This window comes from Puntigrus tetrazona, chromosome 8 (assembly GCF_018831695.1).
Source record: "Puntigrus tetrazona isolate hp1 chromosome 8, ASM1883169v1, whole genome shotgun sequence".
NCBI lineage: Eukaryota > Metazoa > Chordata > Actinopteri > Cypriniformes > Cyprinidae > Puntigrus > Puntigrus tetrazona.
Window position 1 is genome coordinate 18258180 of NC_056706.1, and position 26971 is coordinate 18285150.

Consider the following 26971-nt stretch of genomic DNA (forward strand, 5'->3'; position numbering starts at 1 on the left):
AATGATCCACGCGTGGTGCTGTGGAGAACATCTCCATCATCCACTGAATACCAACTAGAGCATCAAGCGGACGTGTCCTGCTCGCCACGAACACGGGTACGAGAGCGAGACGGCCGGGACAGAGAGCAAAACGCGGACATTCCCGCAGCTAGAACTACTACCCGCGTCGTCGAGCGGATTTCCCCAAGGACCCCGACTGTAAGGGAGCGAGGACGTGCTGCCCAAGTTCGGACCGATGTGGAAACCTCTGGGCGTTATCCTCCAGGGTGCCATGGTTACGCCGTGAAAAGGTAGTAGCCTGTTTATCGTGACATTTGTTATTTGAACGTAATTGAGATCATGGGCTCCAGACTCAGCCGCCAAAACAGTCTCGACAACGAGAATTTTTCAAGGAGGCGACGGAAACATCTCGACAGCACGGGAGAGAGCGACCGGAGCGGAGACTTCTTGTTTACATCCCTGATGCTCAGGTCGGATAAGCTCCCGGGGATGCTGAGGAGAGCCAACCACAGCCCGTATGTCAGACGAGTCGCCTGGATCCGAGAGATTCAGAAGCTCCTTCGGGAGAGGAAGAGAGAAGAGGCGACGGACGTGCTCAAACTGTTGAGGAAGGTGAGGGAAATAAATGTCCTGCGGTGCTTAATAAGCGTGCATCTGATAGAGAAAACACGCATGAGTTTGGCTGTCTCTCTCTCTCTCTCTCTCTCTGCTTTGTTGGCGCTGCATGTGTTGCGATCAGGGACACAAACATTGCACGGATGCGTCGGTAGAACGCACGCATGGTCACACAATGGACTTCGTGTAGAAATCACTTGAATATTCCTGTAATGATGCAGACATGCTTACAGTTTCTGAATGGAAAGTATTTTTGATATTATGGGAGCTTAAAGTTTGCAAAGCCAAAAAAAAAAAAAAAAAAAAAAAAAATATATATATATATATATATATATATATATATATATATATATATATATATATATATATATATATATATATATATATATATATATATATATATATATATATATATATATATATATATATATATATATATATATATATATATATATATATTTGTTTATAATAAAGAATATTAAGATATATGTGTAAAATAAGCACTTAAAAATACTATTCGTATCTGCCACAATAACTTGTTTATTCTATTTGAAGCCCCTGCAACAAACATGCAGGAAGCCATTTTGTTGTCATGTGACGAGAAAAACCATCGAACAAAACAAGGACCCGTTTAGATTGTCGTTTCATTCCAGTTGTAGTTATTTTAGTATATCGAATTAAACTCAATTAAAATGAGAAATGTTGCCATGGCAAGCATTTGAAGAAAAATGTAAACAGTTGTTTTTATTTTAATGGTTTTAGTTTTATATAACTATTTATTTAGCGCTTTATGTATACCTTTTGTGACTCAAAAGTCTTTTGTAAAAACATATATTTAATATAAAATAAAATAGGTAATTTTTTTTTTTTATGATAAAATCTATAAAAAAGTTGTGTACATGCGTATTAACATTTCAGTGAAAACACCATGGTAGTTTTTAACTCGACGCCTACACCACTCGACACTTTTAGGCAGTTTTGTCTTGACATTACCCTTTTTTTGCATAAAAATTGCTTTCCAAAAACATACGACACCAACTAGAATACAAAAATAACATTTCCCGGAACACGGCGCATGTGTTTTGAACCAGATTTCCCTTTTTCACCACCTCAGACACCCTCACGTGTCATTGACCCTTATATGGCGTCCGGTTGGAGAGATGCGTCTTGGCATTTCCACTTCAGACACCCGCCGCGCGGCTCGCTCTGTAGTGCTGCAGTGAGTCACCTTGTGCAAAAAATCATTTCCCTGGATTTGCTGCTGCTATTATTTGTTGTCAAGACTCACCAGCACTAATACGAATGCCTGGATGCTTCTATAGTACGTTTATTCTGTCACAGTGACCCATATAGACATATTAAACACAGTGCAGAGCAGCGGAGAGAGCTGACCGCTGATGACAGTGGAGTGCGGGGGATCACGAGGACGCTCGCATAAGTGTGTCATGTGTGAAGTCGAAAGCTGCTGCTGAACAAAGTATATGATATATTTGAGGCAGAGTTTTGAGCACTCCGCTCATCTGCAGCCGGTCATTGCTCTTGTAGGACAGGACAGTCGTCTCTTTATACGGGGACAAGAAAAGGTACATTAACATAGAAAAAAGAGTCACATTTATTCACTGGAGAGAAAAAGAAAAAAAAGAAAAATCCTAAATGTGAAGTATTTCTTATTATTATTTTGCCTGGAGCAAAAATGAAGGCTGACATTTTTCTCCTGCTGTGTTAAAAGTGCTGATACGAGGGCAGAGCTTGTCACAGTTTATGAACTCCTGTTCTCTTTACAATCTCTTTCTGATATCATATGATTACCGTGTCAAAATGACAAGGAGATGCAGCCACGCCTCATCAAAATGGTTCTTAGCTCTCCCATTTTTCCCCAAGTCAAAGATACATCCACACAACTCTATGAAACCCTCTCTCTCTCTCTCTCTCTCTCTCTCTCTCTCTCTCTGTCTGTCTCTCTCTCTCTCTCTCTCTCAATGTTCTCGTCTTTGCAGCTGCTCATTCCCTCGTTCCAAATGCTGTTGCCTTGCCCATATGAATTGGCTACTGTTGATTTTCATCTGTTGTTTTGATTAGAAAGCATCTGCCAAGAATTATAAATGGATCTGTTCTTGCTGGCTCGTCAAAGATATTTCAATAGATGGTGAGAAGAAACTTTGAAACTAAAACTTTTTAAGGAAAGAAACATATTTTCATGCACGTACGCTGTATATTGAATTTAGCAGGAAAAATATTAAGATTTCTTGCAGTATGATTGTACAGTAAAAAGATAAAAAATAGGATTTCAGAAGTTATGTGATGCATCATATTATATTATATGTTATTAAAATAACAGTGTTTCATCTTATTTTAATAATGTAACACAGTGCACTGCCTTAAGTTTATTATTAACCACAGAGACCAAAGCATCTTGTATTTCACTACCTGTATTATCATAGTGTTATTTCTTGTGTGAATTAAATCCAGTGAGAGAAGTGTCATTATTTAGATTAATATATAAAAGATAAATATATAGAAATATATAAAAGCAAAGGTAAATTTTAAGGTAAAGGCTTTCTTTCAAAATACGAATGCATGTTTTTTTGTATAATTAAACAACAAGGTTTCCTATACGTATTTGCTGTTAAGTTTAAGCACGAGGCGTTCCAGCAGCAAAAGTACAGCATTTTAATATGTACAACAAGCCACACAAATCAAGGACAGGAGTTGCACAGGCCCGTACCAGCAGGTCTTATATCCATTAGTCTCTTGTGTGTACTTAATATTCACGCTGCGCGCTCTCTTCTCATGTTTTCAGTCTTTTATGTAATTTCCCCCCACAGTTTGCCTGTTGTCATGCCTTTGTTTTCTTTTTAAATTCAGTTTTTTTATAGTCCCCTTTCATTGTCTTCTTCTCTCAGGACGCGCCGTTAATTACATTCGAGAATTTGACATCCCAGAGCAGAGAGCGTTTTAATCAACACAGAAAGATAGTCTTGGATACCTATACTGCGACAAGCATGTCCCCGGAGACCCGCGGTGTGGTCCTCTGCGTGCATTCACAGTCTTCATTAAGGCTTTCTCCGATTATCAAGAAACAGAGAATTAAAAACGGGTCTCATGTTTCAGAGCCGCTAACAAGACCTAACACAATTAGGGTGGACATGGAAGCAACTGATAAGAGAACATGGGCTAAGTAGATCAGTGTCTAAAATTCAATGGACAAATGATGATAAAGTGCAAAATACTAACTGAGCATGTGCGTTAGGATGATGCATCATCTAGTTTATTATTAGAGGAAATAAACATTTGCTAATATACTTGTTACAGCAAAACTCGGGTATGAGGACCTCCTACCAAGCAAGAAACCCCCCGTAGGAAACCATCTGTTATCTGAATTTTACTGAAAGAGAAATACATCTTGCAGAAATGTATTATATATTAATTTGTTGTTGTTGTTGTTTTTTTGCAATAATGAACTAGTGCTGTCAAATGATTAATCACAATTAATTGCATCCCAAAAAAAAAAGTTTACATAATATTTGTATATACTGTGTGTATTTATTATGTGTATGTAAATACAAACACACACAATATATATATATATTTAAAAATATTTACACGTATTTCTGTGCCTATATTCATATAATTGATATTATATATATTTATTATAAATGTATTGCACGTTTGTCTATTTATATATACACATAATAAATATGCATGGTACACGTACATATATTATTAATCATGATTAATCATTTCACAGGAATGTAATAAACACAATTAACATGAATTCATATAAAATACTAAATAAATACAAAATCAAGCTGAAAAAGATCAATTAACCTCAAACCCGTTTTTAGATATAAATGACATCTGTTCAGGAATAAATGCCTCACAGGTTCAATTGTCAAAACAGATGCAACGAATTCTGTGGTTAAGTGGAAACTGAAGGAGACAATGTCTTACTCCGTGAGGCATCTTCCCCGCTTTTCCTCTACAACTTACAGAGATGTGAGTCGGTGACAGGACTGCTACACATATAGTGATCTCACATTGATGAAAAATTCCTTTGGCATAAAGGATCTAGAGATACCAGCTAGCCGGACTGCATCTAAAAAACAAGCTGACAGCCCCAGATCTTGCATGATATAACTCGAGGCAGCTGTCAGCCGATGCTTGGTCTTTTACTCCACTCTCTTTCTTAAAAGGCTTGTCACAGAGATGATATTATTAGGATTCTTGGAAGTCAAGGTAACAGGAATTCTTTTGAATGTTTGTCATCGTGTCCTACTTACTGTCTCCCAGACCTCTCGGGTCAATTTGAGTTGACTTTCACTGTAATTTCTTTGTTTGTGTTGGTGCGTGTTGTTCATAGGAAGATAAAATGATTTGTTGGAGTAAAGAGACATGAGAGCCGAGCATCATTAGATATCCTCATGAAAACAAGCTTACATCCATCTTGCCCACCGTCTGAGACGTGTATGTGCGCATAACTGGTAACACATCTTGTTACGTGCTTTTTCCGAAATCTGCTCGCTCGCTGTCTGCATCTCAAAGGACACTATTGATATTTACATTTCTCGGACAGGCAGTTTATTTTGAATTCATCTTTGCAGACAGTGCGTGGCTGCTAGTTAGTAACAAAGAAACCAATGTAGACTCACTGGAAAAATGTGCATCTACATTCAGAGCTCAAGAAAACCTTTTAGATGAAATGCTCTGCGGTTACATAAAAAATAAACACTATAGGCGATAAAACACTGACCACTTTTAACTCGCATTTGTTTCTGATAACACTATCAATTTAGTTTAATCAGTTGAGGTGTGATTTTCTAATGCAAATAACCTTTTAGAGCCACTCGCCAGATGTTTAAAGGGTTTCTCCATCTCAAAATGAAAATGTTGTCATTTATAACTTCCCCCCATGTCACTGGCTCCCCGTAAAAGCTTTGTTCATCTTTGGAACACAATTTAAGATATGAAAACCAGGCTGAATGACAAAGAATGAACACTGTCAAGGTCCAGAAAACTATGAAAGACAATGTCAAAACAGTCCATCTGCCATCAGTGGTTCAATCAGAAATTTATAAATCGACAAGAATATGTCTGCAAAGAAAATAAAAATATATTGTTATATATAGTGATTACTTCAGGTGAAAAACCCTTTAATTTCGGAACTGGTGTGATACGTACAACAGTCAACAATAATATCATTTTACCAGATTTATCCAAATCAGATGAAACTGTATGCACTTTTAGATCCTCCCTGGAGTAATATAATTTTGCTGAAATGTCGCCACAGGCATGTTTTTTCCAATGATCCTGGCTTGAAAGAAACAATACGAGCTCAACCTTCAAACCAGCGCTATCCAATATTCATTCTGGAAATTCATGCTGGTCTAAGCAGGTCTTTCCAGCAGTTGAAGTGACCCCTGTGCTCTTTTTTTTTTCCTCTGGAATTGAGATTCAGCACACGATAATGGGAAAAAAAAGAGAAGGTGTTTGTTGCTGGATGGATGGAGAAGAGTAGGGGACAGAGAGGTGGGTAGGTGTGGGCGTCTCCTTCCCTGCAGCTAAACACATTTAAGCATGCACACTCCAACGGCACTGAGTGCAAAGACCTGTTCCAATCAGAATATGCAAGTCACCACAGATAAAAGCATCTGGTCTTTGAATATTAATAACCCAATGGAGGCAGTTTCATAATCCCTTCTGTGTTACTGAAAGTCTGCGGCAGAGTTATTCTTATCTATGCAAATCAAAGTTGCATAATACATGATAGTTATGTTCGCGATTTTTCGCAACACTGGGACTCTCCCAAAGGGCTGGTTGACTTTTTGGGACAGCTGTCAAAACCAAATTTAGATGCGGAATAAATAATCAACAATTTTAAAGCCTCCACCCCACCCCCACCCCAATTGTGAAAATCAAGTTTTTAAAAACATGCCATGACGTGTTTACATGTCTGTCTGCTGTGTTTAATGAAGAATCGTCCCTCTTTTTTACCGTCACAAGCCTGTAATCAATCCCACCAACTGGGCAGCTTTTCATTCATTGGTCATTAATGCAATGGCCAGTCAGAGGTGTTAATGAGAATCTACTCCCTAGACACAATGTAAAGAAGAGATTCACTGTGCAGTGTAGCACATCATTGAATATAAAGGAACATTGCGAAACTGCAGTGTACTAAGATGTGTGACAGCTTTTTAGTCATTATAAGGTCTGCCCACTTTGTGCACTTTCTAGGCTATAATCTATTCAGAATTTAGATGCATTCACTCACAGATACACTCTCCTAAATCCAGTACTGCCACTTGCCATTGTGTAGTGTTTAATGCCTCAGTTCATGCACATGTAGTAAACTAGAGTGAAAGTAGAGCTGGTGTGATTGAGGAAAGGGTTTAGAATTATATAAATAAGTCATTTTAAGACACAAGGAAGTAAGTGATAAAATCAGTGTTTCTAGGGCTTAGAATAAAATAGTCAGGCCCTTTTTAATACTAATGGTGGGTCTTTGCTTAGGCGACGTGGACAGTGTTCTCTCTAGTCAGTAAAATCATAATTCGAAGAATGTAGCTGATAAGTAGTTTGTTTAAAAAGCTATAAAATATGGGTCTATAATCATTTTAAAAAGTGACTGGAGATGTTTGGCATTGCATATTTGAGAATAGCAAACTTTGTCGCAACGTCTGTTTTTTTAAGCAAACTTTTTAGTTAAATGCCTATCTTCATTAGCGTGTTAAATTATTATAAGATTAGTTTCATTTTATTGCTTTGTTTATATCCAAATTTCATTTTAATTGGCAAAATCCAAACGCACATACTGCATTCGTGCAAAACTCTCCATATGGAAGAATCCAGGCAGAAATACCGACACATCATTTGCACAACGGCCCAGTGCAAGCCCACGAACACGCAACACTAACAAATCTGGTTGTTGTGTTTTGATTTCAGAGTCGCCAACCGTTGCACACATAAATATGGAAATAGTTTGTAATTATTGGTAAATCGTGTTATCTTAGCTTTCACATAGATAGCAATCAAGTTAGTAACTTGTGGGATATGTGGATATATATTTCAGCATAAATCCCTGGCATTACCAATATGAAAAAGGAGAATTAAATAAACATTCAAAGTCATGCAGCACATCATGAGATTGCCAGAAAAGGCAGCTTGAGTGAGGGACTGATAACACGTGCTCTCTTTCTATCTTTTTCTTTTTCAGGACCTGGGATTAGAGGGTACGTCACTCAATGATATCCTCTATAAGAACGCAGCCTTTCTAAACCTGGTGGACCCCATATCTCATGAGCTGCTGCTGAGCCTGGCTAAAGACATGCAGTGCCCAAAGAAGGTGAGTCATTCAGCTTCACTTCAGCGTGTAAATTCTTCACTTTATTGATTGCTAATTAAAGCAAATGAGAAGAAATGCCTATAGTAATTAGTTGTCCTAAGATGTCTAATTTGCGTTTCTTTATACGTTTCAGAAGCTTACTTACATCTGTTTTTATCAACTTCCAAGTTCAAGTCTCGATAAACTTAACCTGCTGTTGTTTTTGAGTGAGGTCGCTTGTTATTTTAACATCTTGCATCACAACCTTATCTTAAAGGGATAAATTCAGGATCTTTGAATCGGCACCACAGGCCGTTCCACTGAGACCGATTTCCTTTTCCAGCCATACCAGCTGCAGGGGCACGATAGAAACTAGCAGTTTTACAAAAACTAAAGTCCGCTTGCTTATCACTCTTGCCCATCAAAGACTGTCTGTAATAGCATGCAGATTTTTTTCTTCTTCTCATAATGATTAATGCAGTCGCTGAACCCCGAGGCTGCCGCTGAGTTTAGGAGAAGATGCATTAAATTAGACGGAGATCTTGCTGTGCGTCTGAGGAGGTGGTTTTAAAAGGAGATGTACATTCTCATCTAAAGATTCAGCTCAGTGTGACACTCGGTATAGACTATAGGACTATAAGCAAACAGTCACTAGGAAACTGCACGCTTCAGCCTGACCTGCTTTGCAAGTGACAGTGGCTGAATTTGATTATATCAGAGAGATGACTGCCAAAAAAGGCTCTGAGTGTGGCAGGCATTCAGGTGGGAATTGTGCCCACTGATACCCAGTTCACTAAAGGAATTATGCAGATTAGGTAATGATATAAAACAGAAACACATTCACGCTGGACACAAGTGCCACCGAACAGGATTCAATGCTGAAATCCCATTTCAGTCACATATCGACAAAAATCATTAGTCTAGAGATACAAACTTTACAACTGACATAACTATGAGATAGAAATTCAGCATTTTGACATTAAAAATTATAATTCTGACACAAAAAGAAGAAGTTATGATATAAAAAACCATTATGACATCGGGATGAAATTGTAATATAAGACAGGCTTGCAATTAAAAAGTATGACATGCAAAAGTCAAGATGGAAAGTTTACTTTGGACAAAATGGACATTATAGAAAAAGCCGCAATAATGAGATACTAAAGCAACATTACGAGATAAAAAAAAACATAAGAATCTAAATAAATTAAAAGATGACTACGACAAAGTCAGAAGAATTAAATTAAATAGTCATACGAAAAAAAGTCCAAATTTTACTAATTATTTTTAACTACCTATTATAATTGTCAGTATGCCATAACTGTGACCAAAAGAGACTCGTATGCCATATTTACAACCTATCTCAAAATTATGACTTAATATCTCACAATTTTGACTTTTTTCTTGTAACTATAGACTGAGTCTCTCATCATTTTATAACTGATATAATCAAGACGTGTCCACAATGACAGTGCACTTCTCCAGCATATGATCACCAATATATGAATCACTAGAACATTCACAAACACTTTACGTACAATTCCAAAGCTTTACCCAGACACTTTTGTGAATATGGCACATTCTGCTCATTTGCATAGAAAGAAACTGAAACTGTTTGAGCTGAAAACAAACGACAATAACTTCATTTGAATGTGCTGTACTTTTCAACATACGCAGTCTAACTACAGTGTAACGTTTTGCAGCTGTGAATTGAATTTGCCCCTCTGATTTTCCACAGTTCACGTTACAAAGCAGAAAACGTAAGGCCATTGGCGTATTAAATGGCTCTGGTTTAACATCACACCTGTTCCAGCATAAATATTTGATGACATGCTTTATTCCACCTCCTACAGTCTGAGGTGTACCGTGGGTTTTGCATGTCTAAACGTGAAACCGTCACCTCGCTTCTGCCAGTGGGAGGTCCAGAGATTTCCATCAAAGCAGTTATTAATAGAAGGCAACGCTGCAGTGAAATTATTTTTTAGAGAGTCAGGTTGGATTGCGACATCCACAACTACCCAGTTAGTACATTTTAAATCTGCGGTTAGCAAATTGTGTCGTCTGTGTGTGATTACGCCCCAGAACCCCAAGTTAACCGCAGCAACTGTTTAATGCAGGCAAGCTTCAGAAAGTGTCCAAACGACATTGTATAGATGTCAATAAAAACTGACTTTCACTGAAATGAAAATCGATGAGTTTTGTAATTTAATTTAAAGGCATAAAAGTGTCCCTTATCCAATGCCATGCCCTCTGACAGCTGTCTTACGCACTTTATTGAGAGCATTTTGTACAAGGCAGGACAGACAGAGACGGATCGACCTGCCCGGAAAAGCTCATTCGTTTAAAGATGATTTGAATTAATCATCTTGAATTTTTTTTTTCCCTCCGTTCTTGTCTTTCACTGATCTGTATCTGAGGAATTAGTCTGATCTGAAAGTGTTTAACGATTCAGAGCTTTAGATGACCATCTCTGTAAATCCACAAGACACAAAGCCAATCCGGATTATATGCCAGAGAAGATTACTGCTTTCGGTCTCAGAGAAGATTATTTTTCTGGTGTACTTTTTTGTCCAAATCTAAATTTAGATCTAAAAAGCACATCAAACTTTAGGGAAAAAAATGACTGCAATAAGAAACTGCCCTGATCTGCTCCTCATAGTGTGTTATTTTGTTTACTCGCAGAATATGAGAACTTCGTGCCTCAAGCTCTACATTTGTCTTGTCAAATTTAATCAAATTGCTCCTTTTTCGTTTTATATTGTGTCTTTCTATTCCTGTTGTTCTTTTAGGACTCAGACACAGTGAAGTCATCAGATAAAATCTGCAGACAGCTCATCTACCACCTGACCCCTCACTCCAAGTGGCTTAGAAAAAGTATGACCCGGAGGAAGGCCCAGGCCTGGTGAGAAATCTTCCCTGTCTTTTATGCGATATGGAGTAAAAATTCAATCCATGCCTCTCACATGCTGAACTTCACTGTATATACCCTTCACTTTAGCTCCTATTTGATATATTACTAATGAATGAGGCATTTATATCTTGCTTAACTGTGTGTATACAATTAATTATAGTGGAATATATTTTAATATTATTTGTATAGGCTATACTAGAATAAAATTTATTAATATTTGGGATAAGCTTTTATTTACAGTTATCATTTAGGTTTTTGTTTCAGTTTTAGTAATTTTTTGACATTTTATGTTGACATGTAATTTTAATTAGTGCTATCAAGTTTCTTTAAATAATATATTTCTGTATATTGTAAATATTTATTATGTATATATAAATACAAACAAATGCATTTGTATTAAAAAAATGTTATATATTTATATATATATATATATATATATATATATATATATATATATATAAAAAAAAACAAGAAAGTAATTATAATATATTAACTGACATAAATACTTTCAATAGTATATTTAATTTTGGATGTGATTAATCACAGTTAATTGATCTTTTATTATATTTTTGATGATTTGTTTTTTTTTTTTTTCATTTCAGTTAGTTGCTCAGTTAATTTTCATTTAAGTTCTAATATTTATATTTTATTTTCGATTTCATCTTCATTGGAATTCTCAGTTATTCTAGATTTAGATAAGACACATATTTTTACATAAAGACACATGTTTTTGTCATTGCTTCTTTTTAAGACCCTGAAAATTTCCCCTTGAAAATCTTCTGAAATTTGCATAAACTACTGATCTGTTTTTTCATGATTTACGTTGCAGAAATCTGGTAGCAGTTTCAGACAGTGTGATTATAGATGAGTGTAACAAATTAGAGCTTGTTTGGCCTGCCACTGCGGCCCATTAATCTCAGCCCCCCTTCATCTCTGCTATTGATTGGTAGAGTCTTTTTACCAGCACTGCTGCTGGATGTGGGAAGTGCTGTCTGAAGAGAGAGCCATAATGCTCTTTGTGACTTGGGTGTATAATGCTCCACAAGGTTGACCTGAACCTTATTTATCCAACTTAAACCTGTTCACTTCACCTGATTAATTAAATTCATTAGAGCAGCCAGTTTGTAGGGTGCTAAACAAGCACCAGTCAATGGTTGCAGAATATATTTAGCATATTTTGTGCTTGTTGAAAAGTCTGTGATAAATGTGTGTATGTATGCGTTCCACCCACATGCCCATTACATGCGCCCTGAATCCATCGCCTCTACTCAATACAGTTTTTCCACATCCTGAATTAAGCATGCTGCCCTGCTCCATTACCTTTAGGCTCTCAGGGGAGGATAAAGCAATGAGGGGATGAGAGACACAGAGAGAGAAGGGTATTTTCACACTGCAGTTCTCATGTATTATGCAGAGTTGCTAAACATAAGCAAGCGTTATTGCACTGGTCATTTTGAAACAAGGTTATATCGCTTATGAGAAATAATGTGGCAGTTCCAATGGTTCAGTGATGATATAAAATGATTCACTGCCAAAAATCTTTTTCTTAATCAATATGCTGGTCCACTGAAATATGGAGGCAATGCCAAAAATCCTTAAAACGAGATACATTTACTTGAGAAGCACATTTGCATGAGAAGCATTAAGACTTTAAGAGAATATATTTCCTTTTTTCAATCACAAATTGTTATGCTTTGCTTGTAGTTTTTTTTACCTAACCAACTGCAAATTGGGTTACTTTGAAATTAGATGAACTGGAACGCATAATTAAAAAAACACTTCTGAAAATTGTTAACAAGTTATCTCTTGTCTGTTTTGGCAAATCATCTCTTCATACTATAGATCAGTGATCCTCAAATCTGGATCTCGAGATCTATTTTCCTGCAGAGTTTAAGTTTAACCCTAATCAAACACACCTGAGCTTGCTAATCAGTGTCTTCAGGATCGTTAGAAAATCACAGGTAGGGTTGGAGCTAAACTCTGCATTGGACCTCCAGGGTAAGATTTGAACCCTGCTATAGATTATAGTATTCATTTATACTAATATTTTAGTATATTTGTTATTATTGCTGAAGAAATATTATATATATATATATATATATATATATATATATATATATACATACACACACACACACACACACACACATTATATTGCCAGAGTGCAAAGTCATAATGCCAGCTGAACACCTTCAGTGTGACTTTAAATGCAGTCCTTGAGCCAAAACTCATCACCAAACACCAGTGACTTGTACATAGGCGTACAGCCATTTTAGACACTTCCAAAACCTTTGCAACAGAGATGGGAATACATTTAGTAAACACATTTATTATAGAGTTATGTTTTCATCTTTCTTTTGGAAGTGCATTTTTCTGTTCAGAAGGTGGTGTCCCAATACTTCTGTACATACAGTCAATGTACAAGTCATTGGTGTGGAGTTTTTGGCTCAAGGACTGCATTTAAAGTCACACCAGAGGTATTCAGCTGGGATTAGGAGTTGGCTTCATGCAGACCAGTCCAGTACTTCCACACTGACTCAATCAATCATTTATTTTTTAACCTTGCCTTATACACAGAGGCATTGTCATTTTAGAATAGAAAATCCTGACCAAACTGTTGCTATAAAATTGGGGGTGACCTAATGCTTTTGGCTTTTTTATAGTGTATACACACACACACGCGCGCGCACACACACACATTTTATTTCATTTTTTTTGTAATAGCCTGCCATGATACATATATACAGTGTTACTTACTGATTAACATCTGCATTCTCCATGTTATTTATATGTTACTCCGAGCTACTTCAATTAATTCCAAAATTCCAACTTACTATAATGATGGTACAAAAACATGGTATTACCATGATACTTTTGATACTTTTCTGTTAGTGAGAGTTTTATGTGTCTGTAAGTTTATCTAGTTTGGCTTTACTGGTGGTGCTGCCAACCTTCCGTGTGATTAGTGATTCAGACGAGATTGCTCTGCAGCATGTGTGTGTGTGTGTGTGTGTGTGTGTGTGTGTGTGTGTGTGTGTGTGTGTGTGTGTGTGTGTGTGCCGTTCAGGTTCAGGAGCTCTGTTGAGGAGGATCTGTTATACTCTCCCTAGAGCTTTGTGTTCATATAAGTCAATCTGACAAACAGAGAGTCTGCGGGTCCCTGCTGCTCTACACTACAGAAACCAGACACAGCACAGGGAACGCACTCTTCAAAAGAGCGTGAGAAAGAAATAAGGAAATAGCATATGGCTTTAGAGCAAAGGACGAGACAAAACGAGACATAGAGACCCTGAACAAACGGAGAAAATGTGTTTGCTCTGACTCAATATTTTTCAGTAAAATACCTAAAAGATGCTTTTTTCTTGGTGATATTTCTTGAGATATTTTATGGGTTACATTGCATGCGTGCCTCTTTATTTTCCATTTTCCATTTTATGATTGCGTGCTGTTCCTATTAGGTGCCACATCACCGTAATCCAGCTCCATTTACATGGAAATGAAAAACGAAATAAGAAATGAGGGTTGGTTATATTTGAATTGACAGATTTATATGTGTCTATTCACTTTTGATGGATCTGCATTAGTTTGTTCGTCTCTTATAGAGACATCCTCAGACTTTTATTGGGGTTTAACTTGCATGGATGGCGGCTGAAGATAATGTAATTATACAGTGGGTAAAATGATTAATGTAACATCACGGTGTGATACTCGATAGGAAAGAGAGAGCAGAGCGGTCTGACAATGCTAAATGGAGGGAGTGAGCGAGATCTAAGAGACGATGAAAGAAGCAGGATTTCGTGTTGTGCTGGTTCTTTTGTGTGCAGATTCTTGGGGCTTGATCAGGAGTGTAAGATTGTGGAGAATCTGCATGAAATAGGACCGTCTTTCAGACACCCTCGTGTGTTTGATTGGCAGTGCAAAGCGACTGTCTGTGATGACTGTGTGACTGTCTGATTTATCCAGACTGCACACATGCATGCTCAGACACACACAAACACAATCTGTCAGTCGGCCTAATGTATTATTTTTTGCTTTCACATGTATTAGATATGCACAATTAATTCTATTAGCCTTGCATAAACATTTTCTGTTTGCAATGTGTTTTTGCAGTGACTGTAATTGAATACACTGCTGTGCAATGCACACGAATACAGTGATGAATAGGTTAATTGTTTGGGATTGGTACAACCTGGTCTCATAAAAATATGTAACTCTGTGCACCCTTTGTGCAACACTCTTTGTGCAGTAAGGTTTTCACGTACCTTACTGCACGTTTTGTTTCGTGATCGAAGCAATCACGTTAATCACAATCATGGACTTTGATGAATCATAATTAATCGCATATTTAAAATTATTAGAATTACCTGTAAATGTGTTGAAATCAAGAAATACACTAGTTTAAGGAAACACCTCTGCCAGGTATGAGATGAGACATAATCTTTATTATTCTTTTAGCATTATTCTTGTTTTTATTTAGCCATTATCAGCCTTTATTCGGGAAATAAAATGTTTAGCAAGCCGCATCGCTTCAATCCCTGTAAACATTTACCCAACTATTATCAAAAATATTTCTAAATAAATATAACAAAACATTTTCTTGTGACCTTACGTGACGTATTATGACAAAACATTTCATGAAGAACTGCATCTGTTCATTAGCATCATGTCACATAAGGCAATTATTAATTGATTAATAGTACACTTTAGCACATAGTTTAGTAATAGTATAATTATTAATAACAAAATTCACTTTAAACCAACATTGAGTGTTTGTAATAATTTTTTGCGATCACATGTGGAATTCGGTCGTTTACTGTTGTCAAAATATGCTTTTTTCTATCCCTGTACGAATTAGCATTTCATATATAAACATATTGCTATGAAAATATCCAAATCTCAAAAAACAAATCACATACAAGCCAAATCCTATCGTAATCGTGCGTTTATTATAATCTATAGTGGTTAGTATTATAATCATAGTAGTATTATAATCTATTTTCATTTTTATTTGTCTATATACACTTGGAGTGGCCACGGTACATTATAAAAATAACCCAAAAAACGCAACCCATGCACAGCTCTGTAATTTTTCCTGTGAATGCATTTTCAAAATAGCCAAACTGTGGGGAAAAACCGTGACCCTGGCAACAGCTGGGTTCAAACCTTATCAAACATTTAATTTGCATTAAAATATGCATTAAATGTTCTGGGTTAATCGCATGCGTTAGCGTTGACAGTCCTAGTGTTAACAAGCGCAAAACTAATGTAAAAACGCATTTATTGATGCAGCTGTGTTATTTCAACTTCCCTTTATACAGATTTATACAGTTTTGTTGAAACGGAGCTCCTTGCCTCTCAAATACATCTCTGTACTCCTTGAGGTACCGAACAAACCTACCGTCTATGAAAACCCACAGATATGAAGCTGGATATGTGTGATGATAACATTCTAAAGCATCAGTTTTCACATCTCCCAGCATATTAATATTGCTTAAACGTCATAACATGAGTACTTGTGTGAAAATTACTCTTTATTAATCAAAAGGTGTCTAAATTTTGCTGCCTCTTTAGTGTTCATTTCTTTTAGGAAACTGCAGTGATATGTACTTTTTGGTACTTATTTCACTAAAAAGTGCACCCAGGTATGTTTATGCCATGAGACCAGATAGCATTGGTATGATGTCTCTTATGCTCACCAAGCTTGCATTTATTTGATTTAAAATACAAAAAAAAACAATATTGTGAATTCATCAGGACACATGTAGTGCACCAGCACTGTATGTAAAATTATGACATTTTTTGGCTCAAATTAACATTATGACATATTATAACATTCATTATAAGTTTTGAACATTAGAAATAAGTTTACTGCCATTTTCAGAAGGAATTTGTTTTAGTGACAGAAACTCTATGAGAGCTTCCCAACAAAACTTGATTGTTTCCATTATCAACAATTTATCAAGTGGCTTCATAAAACTAAGTGTAAGTGATTGCATAAAACTCATGCGCTTAGCTTGTAAATATTATTAATGTGACTGGTTGGTAATTAGGCACTAATTACTAATGAGAGATCACAACTTGATGATTGTATGTTCACATAGCAAAACAAGCTCTCAGGTCATGCGGAAAGCCTTTTGTTTGCACTTTAGCCAAACAAAATGAAACTTTTATAAAATATGATTATTTTTCAAAAAGTTGCAGAGACTAAACAGAAATTTCTCTGCGTACAACTATAAACCTATTGTGGATTGCATGGTCTAGATAATCAGATTTTGGAAGAATTTGATAAGCACTGTTTCAGTGCCTGTTTCGAATCTTTTTGGATAGCGAACTGATATCTCTGCAAATATGAGCAGTTTGCGGCACCGTTGAGATTTTATCTGAAACTCTGGTGGAGATAGGGTTTAGTTCTCAGTGGTAAATCTGAGAAGCCAGAGACTTTAACAATTAGTTTGCACAGGCAAATGACAATTCTGTCTTTGTTTGCTCAGCCTCGTGTGGTTCCAGATCCATATTTGTGCTTTGAATTTCAGTGGGTAGTAATTCTGTTCTCAGATGGCTTGTTATTGTCAGTGTTTCTACTCCTGTGTGTTGTATACCTGTGCTCGGTTAAGGCCATGATGTGTTAGTGCTATTTGAGCTTTCATAGAAAGACAGACCAGCATCTGCTCCTGGAGGCGGGTGTGAGTCTGAATCTCACGCTGATCAAAGGTGTGAAAGCATCCACTCAGGTAGAAAACGGCCATTGCCATGCCAACGGCGGTGGGAGACATGTCTTTGTACCACTCTTTACCTCTTGTCTTCCTTTTCACTGTCACTCATTCTGCTTGGTTGGTTTTAAGCTTTCAGTACCCTCTGCATTATCTGTGAACTCTCAGACCCTTTCAGACCCATTTAGGGATAAAGAACAGGCCCCCGGAAAACCGGCTTCACTTCTTGTGTACAGGTTTCGCTAAATAATCTCACTCGCAATCATGTTTGCTTTGCACTAGAGATCCTTTTATATTCTCTGTCCCATTTTTAGACCATTAGCATAGTCAGACAAACAAACACTATGTTAGTGTTCCCAATCATCTCTTGAACGACTCAGGTCCGCTATGACGTGATGGGGACAAAAACTAAACCAAGAAAATTACAAATGATGCCCATGCCAATGGCAGTAGCCAGCTATGAGGTCACCTAGGTCCCTCTGTATATCTTTTATGTTCAGAAATAAAATCTGTTCTCTGAATGACTTTGACACCTCATATGAGTGTCTGCATAATGAAGTTTAGACAGTTTGCAAGAATTGTTCAGTGTCTGTCGCAAGAAAATGTTTAGCGAGGCTTGAGATAGCTGTGAGTGAGAGCACAGTCGCTGTTATGTCGACAGATTTTTTTTTTTATTAGTTTTTTTTTCACAGCAATACCTGGCAACAGTGTACTTCAATCCAAAAAATGCACTTATTTGATCAAATATACAGTATAAACAGGAATATTGTGAAATGTTATTGCAGTTTTTAAATGACTCTTTTTTGTTTTTGTATATTTGTATAAGCTGCAATTTAGTCCAGTGATGACAGAATTTTCAGCAGCCATTACTTCTGTCGTCAATGTCACACCATCCTTCAGAAATCATGATCCTTCAGAACATTTTGTGCTTTGATGAATAGAAAGCTCAAGACAATTTATTCTAAATGGGAGCCTTTTCTATGTTCTAAATCTTTCATCAATTCATTGCATCCTTACTGAATTAAATTATTCTGAAACTTTACTGAAAAATGTACTGACCCCAAAGTGCAAGAGTAATGTATTACTTTAAATCACTTACAAATATAACTTACAATAACGTAAATACATTGCTAAATCAAAAGTATGTTGCTTTTATGTATACTTTCGTGCCAGACAGCCTCTTTCTTTTAATATGGAACACTTTGGCATAAACAGTTCTTTGGAATCCAGATAAGAAAATAGTATTTTTTTACAGAATTTAATGGGAATGTACAGAGTTGCTTTAGGGAATGACAACAACCCGCAGACCTTTACATTCTCAGGGTCTTAACGCTAGCTTCTTGTAATGCTTGACTGCCGTACAACTGTGCAGGTCTTTTCACTGCCAAAGCAGAACAATTTCAAGGCAAAAGTATAACAGATTATGAAGCCGTATACACAAAAGTAACCGTTGACTCCACACACACGCATTACCATAAAGCCAAAGACCTGTTCATTTAATGTGCGGTTGTGTTTAAGATGCAATCAGCTGGCTTGAAGCAGTTAGCTGGATTATTGTGCCCCTCATTAGCATATTAGACAACACTTCCCTTATTCCTTTGTTCATTTAGACAGATCACTGAAAGAGAAATTCATATTTAAATGAGGATTTCGCGGTAATGCTAGAATACAGTTTTGTGTTCGTGTTCATATTTGCATATTTGCTTTTTAATGAACAAGCTGTTCGCTATTAAAAGACGTTAAGCTATGCTGCTTGCTTCTTTTCAACCGTTTGTGAACAAAATCAGATTGACATAGGTGCAAAAAGCCGATTTCACACTTTAAATGAAGCTATTTTAGATGAGCGAGAAGAGAAGAGCCTGTTGATTACTGATTGTGTAACATAAAGCAGATTTATTTCTTTTCGCCCAGTAAATTCAGAATAATAAAACATCAAAGAAAATATGTAACAACATGACCAATTTTTACAAAGTGGCTAATTCGTATGGATTCGCATGACGTCATTTGTACGATTTTGTACTGTTTGTCTAAACCCCAGTGATGGGTGCGGGTTAGATGTAGGTTGTTTCATATGAACTGGCGAAACGTAAAATACGTATTCAAATGAGGTCGACGAATTAGCCATCTTGTAAAATATGTATGAATTGCCACTTACTGACAGTCAGTTTAGCATAATAATACATGTACAGCGTCTGTAAGGTCTGTTCAGTGGTTTACTCATCTGCCAAAATAGTATTATGCCCTATTCATTTGGAGGTTTTCATGGCAAATATTTATATTTGTAATTTTTTTAAGTAGCTATTTTTGTCAGAAGATGATATATTATTGGAGGGTACGGACTGAAAGAGTGAGACTAGGAATGCACCTTTAGGCCAGAATTAATAATGGAGGTATTTTGCATCATTGATGACTTTGCAAAAACAAAATGGAGCGAGACTTGAGTCAGACACGTCAGGGAAGACCGGAGGGAGAAAATGAGGGCTGAGGACGTAATCTTTCAGCTCTGCATGGAAAGAATCTTTCTAGTGATGCTTCGATGTGTTTCAGAACTCACATATTTCTGTAGACTAGAAAAGTGGTGCAGAGGGAACAGACATTGGCAGCGTCTGAGCGCAGAATGCTTAGTGTCTGTGATCCTACGAAAGCTGACAGTAAGGAAAATGAATGTCACTCATAGCTGCCGGTTGCCAAGGAATGTGAAGTGAGCCCGAAGTGACTGTAATTCAAACTGGCACCTGGTCGCAAGAAAAATAAATAGATAAATAACACATTAAAATTACTTTTATTATTCTTTTACCCATCCTGCAGTGGCACAGATGGCGTATTTGTGTTGTAGTTTATGCTTCGCAACCTGTCACAGTTCAGCTTCAAAACATCACACAAAAAACTATTTGAAAATTATTCAGTATTCTTGTTTTCGGTAAAAATATGTCACGTATAGTTATAGTTATAGTTATGAAATAAAATATTTGTTAAACTGTTTCAGTTTAATTCTCGCTCTCGAACTTAAGCTAACCAATTACCTTAAATCTGCTCAAGTGATGAAATTTTACATTTCTGATAAATGCAATCATCTACATAATCTGAGGGTGAGCGCATTTTCATAACACGCTCATTTTCCGTTTATTTTTTCGTTGAATTTTTACATAATTTATCAAAATGGCAAAATGCAAAAAACCAAGCACCTCCCTGCTGACTTTTTATCCAAATTGATCCCTAAAGCGTCTTCAAAGGACTTCTTCAGCACTTCATCAAAGCTTGCGGTCTTTTCATGGGCCAGCCTATTGCTATTTAATCACAAAGATCCCTCAAATGTCACTGTTTAAAGGCAGAGCAGATTGCCGTGTGAGTTAGCAAAAATGAGGCAGCGAGCTTAAAAGAACCACTGTATGTCAAAATAAAGCCCGTGGACACTCGTATACAGCGCAAAACCCGGGGGGTTTGGACCTGGAGTTATATTTGGCAAATAAATTGAATTCGGGACCAAACACAGAAGAGCGATGCCACCTGCTACCAGTGATAGGAAAATAGAGGAAAACTGTCAGTGGGATTTCATGAAGAGATATCAGCCTTTGAGAGGATTGTAATAATACATTTGCATCTCAGTGTGGGTGTATGTGTGTGTGTTTCCTTGGCAAATGAATATTCTTTTGATCTCCGTCCTGTGGTTTGTGTGGCAGTATATATTACAGGACTATCCCCATTTCCATTTCAGTCTCTTCATTGTTACCATGTGACACACATCATGAAGAAAGTATCACGTCCAACTGTGGACCTGAGTGATTTTCAAGTGGATGCATGTCTGTGTTTGCATTGTATTGATCTTGTTAATGGAACCGGGTCAAAATGAAGCACACATGCTGGCACGGAGATGATAATGGTGCTGGATAGAGAAGTTGGGGAGGAATCTGCTCTTTTGACAGGAGCATCTTTCCTGATATTCACAATTAAAACAACAAATAAATAAAGGCATCTTGTGTAAGCATAAACAAGGTGAAGTGTGTCATTTTAGTACCATTACTGGCCCAAAAACAGAATTTGGAAAAATAATGGTTTAAAAAATGGTTCCTTGTCTGCCATTGGTCGACCATGTCCCAGACTCATATTGTTATATATTATGGAAACAATATTTTTAGTTGATGGTGAAATGAATGTATTGTTTTCAGACACTTAACAATTAAATGGAAATGCATTATAATTTCAGTTGATACTTTCAATTCTACTTGAAGACAAATAATTAAAAATGTACTTTAAAGAAAACTTTTATTTTGACATTTTTGTGCAAGTGTGCATACACTTTAATACTGTATTTATTACCAAACTTAAGTAAACTTTAGTGGCCTTTTGTTTCATTAATATCAACTGCACATTTATTACGGTTATAAAAGCAATTCTTTTTCACAATGAAATGGCTTACTTATATTTAACTTAGGAGACTGGGAAGTTATTTTAATATACATTGCACCTTCTAATAAACAGTCTTATCTTTTTGTAATTTTGTCCCTGTTATTATTATAAAATAAGGTTTTGACTAATATTCGAATCTTAAAAGATCAGTTGAACGTTAGACTTTGATCTAAATATGGATCAACTGTACATTGGAACTGTTTTGAGTGTAAAGAAGATTTATTTTGGGTGAGCAGAAAGGTACCAATTCTGCTGCCTGCAAACATCATCAAGGAAATAAAAAATGATAACAGCAGCTTGCACCAGCAGCAGGGATCCAGAATTTGGCAGAACAGCAGTGAACTCTGACTGTGAACCTTACTTCAAAAATGGTTTGAGAAGAAAACCATCCTTAAGAGGTCTCTTATAAACTCTAATAATATGTTTTCCGTCCTCAGTGCTGCTTTGGTACAGTGCATTCTTATGCACAGTATTTGACTTGCATACGCAAAGACGTGCTATACTCATGCATAAAACGATTAGAAGCATGAACTTATTCGAAGAAGTCACTGATTACTGGTTCATGAGACTACTACGGTTACATTACATCACAGAGCAGATTTTTTAAATGCTGAAAATGACTGGCTCCTTGCTGATAGACTAAACACTCACCAAATAATGATTCAAAAAAGAGACTGGTTTGGGAAAGTCAGAGACCATGTCATAACTGGCAACGCATGCCAGAAAGATGTCAAAGCTCTTATCTGATGAAGCTGAAACCAGATAAATGTCCACTTAAATCGTATATATACTCTTGTACCATAGGGTATTGCCCAAGTGACAACTTTTTTCTGTGAGCGTATGATTAAGTGGTTGAACAAAGAATTGCAAAGGATAATATTTACTGAATAGATGTTTATCAGTATTGATACAATAGAGATCAAATTTACATACATAGAGGCAACTTATGCTTCTCACGATTTGGCAACACACAGATGACAGTCAATAAAAACTGTGTACTCAGTTTTTTATTCCTGTTTCTTGTTTTACATCTTGCAGTAATCTTCCGAAAAAGCTGCTTCTTTATTCACCCTACTGCACTAGAGAGTAAAATTACTTGCATATGATTATGAAATCAAATTCCAAAGGCAAAGGATGAGTTTGAGAGCAAAACTATCCCAAACTCTTTCCCCACCACAGCAACCTTCTTATCCTTTTACCTTTTATCCTTATACTAGAATGTAAGTGCTTCTAGCCAGAAGAAATCCAAAATCCAAATCGTATTTTGTTAAAGCCACAATGGATTTACAGTCCAAATCACCCCAAAGCTTGTATATCCATATATAGTTTTATCAATTAATTCGTAAATGTATAATATTTATTTGTTGTTGTTTTTTGTTTTTTTTTACTTTTTAGTCTTAAAACAACACTTCAGAAGAAGCTCTGCAGTGACTCTGTGGACCTCTCTGGCATCCCTTTATCAACTCGCGACATACGGCATGTGGCGTATTACCTCCAGACCAGTGGGGGCGCTGTGATATCCGTAGATCTTAGTTTCACTGAGCTCCGGGACGAGGGCCTACGTCTACTTCTGCCCTTCCTGGGTGCATTGCCCAAACTCACAACAGTGGCTCTCAATGGGAACCGTCTGACTCTTGGCATCCTTAAAGATCTGACTGAAGCCCTCAAAGATTCCAAGAAGTTCAGTTGTCTTGCCTGGATTGACCTGGGCAACAATGTGGACATATTTACCATGCCACAGGTAAAACAACAGAATCTCATAATCAGTTACAGTCCCCCCTATTGTAATAATTACTCTGGGATAAATGCTTTGGGTTAAACACGGTTTTGCTACAAGATATGTTGCCTGTTTAGTAAGAGGTACAACATGGATAAGCCTAGTAGGACATCCTTGATGCTCCTGGAGCAGTATTCCTTGACAAACAGTCATAGCCTTAATTTTGAGGCTGACCTAAAATTAGAGACCCAAAACATCAAATATTGTTGGCTGATTGCCGTGCTCTACCAAGAACATCAAGGATGTTGATCCAGGAACATGTTCAGTTTATGCAAGACAAATATTTGTTTTATATGTTTTCACTCACCATTTTCAACTGGCAGGGTGAAGTTAATTAAAGTCCTATTTGGATGGGACTAGTTTTCCCTGAGGAGAAAAGCATCAATTTGTTATCATTAGTTGGTGCTTTAGGTATCCTGAACTAACAATGAACAATGCTTTTACACCATTTTTATCATTGTATTGGTTCCTGGTCATTATATATTATATACACACACACAAAATATTATGTATTATAAACAAGCACAACAATTATCAATAAAATTGACCTAGATTAATAAATTTTTGTTGCTTTTTGATAGTTCACGATACCTAATGCATTAACTGATGTTAAAAATTGAACTACATTATACGCTTTTTAGAATTTTAGAACTTTTAACCAACTCTTAATGTTAAATGACAGATGATCGTTCAAGTACTGCTGCTATCTCATCTAAGATAATACATTTGGTAAGGAGACTCCATGATTTCCTGTAATGCCCACATCCAGGCAATAGACATTCTACGGACATTATCTGCAAGTAATCATAACTTGAAATTGTTTAACTGTTTCTACTCTGTTCTCAGCCTCTCCTGGTGGCCCTGCGCAGACGCTGTAGTCTAAAGAGCAGTCTTCCCACCATCTATGAGTACACAGAGGGTCAGCCCTATTGCTACCGCATGGAGAGCTCCATTGAGGAACCCAGCCACTATGAAGAAGAGGAGGACGAAGACGAGGAGGAGGAAGAGGAACTGGAGCCATGGAGCATCGGGGAACAGAAAAGTTCAGGTAGTTTTACCCTGCACCATTGTGAGAGGTGAACCAATCACGATCATTGTCAGCTGACGACGGGATAAAGAAAGAACGGGAGAGCGCAGGCAAGAGATCTCTCTTCTCTCAGTACCATTTCTCCCAATCAACACCTTTTACCATCTCCCTCCTCCACTGCAGCTCCATGACCTTCCCATCGCGGTTATGTGTGAACCAACAGCATCGCATTTAAAGAGCCAACTAACCACCTGAGCACAGCAAACGGTAAGACGAGCTGGTTTGAAACTCTCTCAAAGCTTCACCATTGACTTACTGTGTTGGCAGATGACGCTCCTTGACTCGAGGTGGGGGTTCATTGGAGGGGGCCACAGAGAGTTGCGTTAAAGATGCTTTCTTACGCCCCTCTTCGGTCACGAATGACCAGTGACGGACAGGAAAAAATGCCAATAAAAAAAATCCCAGAGTCAGTCAACTGGCTGATGCATACCAACGGTGGATTTGAAGCTCTACGGACCCCGCTTTTAAATAAGGTATGGTTAGGACTTTTGTGGGGTCTGGTCAGGTTTGGTCGTATTTGTCAGTGTTGCATTGCTGAGGCCGTCTCTGCCGCAGCAGACCGGACCTATCACCACTCTGTGTGTGCTCTACTAATCTCCCAACAAAAGCCATGAAACCAGCTCAACAGACTATACAGCCGACCCACGTCACGTGACGCAAGCAAAACTGCTATGTCAAGACTTTTGCATTTTCCCCCCCTTTCCAAAATGTTCACTTGTGAATACCCACGCACCACTTGTCGTGTAGTTGTGAACGATGACACAAAAAGGAAACGCTGTTGAACTGCCAGCATCTGGTTTTTGTTGTCTGCTAACGATAAACTAAATATCTTAGAAGACAACAGGTGTATTTCAGCAAAGAAACGTTTTTTTGTTTTTGTTGTTGTTGTATATGAGAGGATCGTTCACCTTTTTATGTTCGGGTCATCTTAAATATACCTCTTGCTTGTGTCAATGCATTGCTGCTCCCTTTGGTACTGTCCGCAGAAACATGGCGGTTCATTATGCTACATTTCTGTATGGTGTATTTTAATATCTCAAGCGCATTGATTAATCATGTCTGGTCAAATTTAATAAAACGTTCTTAAATGTTCTTAATACCATGCTCAAAATAACCTTGCCTGTAACACGGTTGCAGCAACACCCCGTCTATTTAAAATCTAGTTTTGGTCATTAATGATAAAATTAATGGACCTCGAGATAAAGAGCTAATAATTGTCCCATGGCCTTCAATTACCTGAGCACTTTAGTCTGTGTTTTCATCAGGTTTGTGACTGATAAAATTGCTGTAGCGATGTGGTCTTGTAACATGAACATCTTTACGTCTTTCTGAAACAAAATGAGCCAAACGAATAGTTACTGTACTAACCAGCACTTAGGTGTTTGGCAGTGAAGCTCAGATGATCAAATAGTTAAATGTCAGTGTTATTTATGATATATGTATTCTTTTAAATGTGTCAGTTGTGTGTGTATTTGTTTAATGTTAGACTTCAGACTATTATATTATATGTAATATCCCACAACATGTGCTTGTCCGTTTTCACAGGGCCTCAACAAATACAAATGACAAACCAACCTCTTTTTAACTCTCCAAAACCTGTAAAAAAAAAATAAAATCAATGAATAACAGCAATCTTTGCATTTGTTGTCTGGCTCTGTGTCTAGACCGCTGAAGTTAGCTGGCTTGTGATCTGCTTATCTGGGATGTTTAACCTGCGTAATCTGTGTAAATCTGTTACTCATAAACACCACGTTGGTGTCAATGCCCACAATGCTAAGCAAGCTAATAAACTCAGTGGCAGGTTATTGATAGAGGGCAGCTTATTTGTCATGTTGTTTTATGTGTACGTCTGAATGAGCTTTCTATGTCTGTGTCATATACTGTGTCCTCTTAATCTGTGCTTCAGTTTATAAGACTGACTGTTCAACGCTTCTGTAATAAACTTTTATTAATAATACCATGGGTGTAGCAAAATAATACTTGTTATTTTTAAGATGGAAAATCGGTTCGAATGCGTTTGATGGTTGCAAGTGCCTGTGGGAGGCTGGTGAGGTGCCCATCTGCTGATTGATGTGCTGGAGAGCATGGAGGAGAAGCAGAGAAGTTTGTTGGGGTTTTTTTATGATGGGGGTGGTGCTTGGATCTC

At 37.2% G+C, this 26971-nt stretch overlaps 1 protein-coding gene across 3 annotated transcripts; it reads left to right on the forward strand.

Moving 5' to 3' along the window:
* The first annotated feature begins 40 nt into the window (after positions 1 to 40).
* Positions 41 to 26782, forward strand: lrrc75ba (leucine rich repeat containing 75Ba). 3 transcript variants are annotated; one of them, XR_006251669.1, is made up of 6 exons: positions 41 to 612; positions 7826 to 7954; positions 10723 to 10835; positions 23357 to 23702; positions 24585 to 24875; positions 24949 to 26782. XR_006251669.1 is itself a non-coding variant. In XM_043247802.1 (6 exons), exons 1-6 carry the CDS (start codon positions 340 to 342, stop codon positions 24954 to 24956), a joined length of 1071 nt encoding a protein of 356 aa, XP_043103737.1. In that variant the 5' UTR covers positions 41 to 339; the 3' UTR covers positions 24957 to 26782. The 3 variants fall into 3 exon arrangements, 2 of the variants coding, with proteins under 2 accessions (XP_043103737.1, XP_043103736.1); XM_043247802.1 differs by having other exon boundaries at positions 24585 to 24786; XM_043247801.1 differs by having other exon boundaries at positions 42 to 612; positions 24585 to 26782.
* Positions 26783 to 26971: the final 189 nt, after the last annotated feature.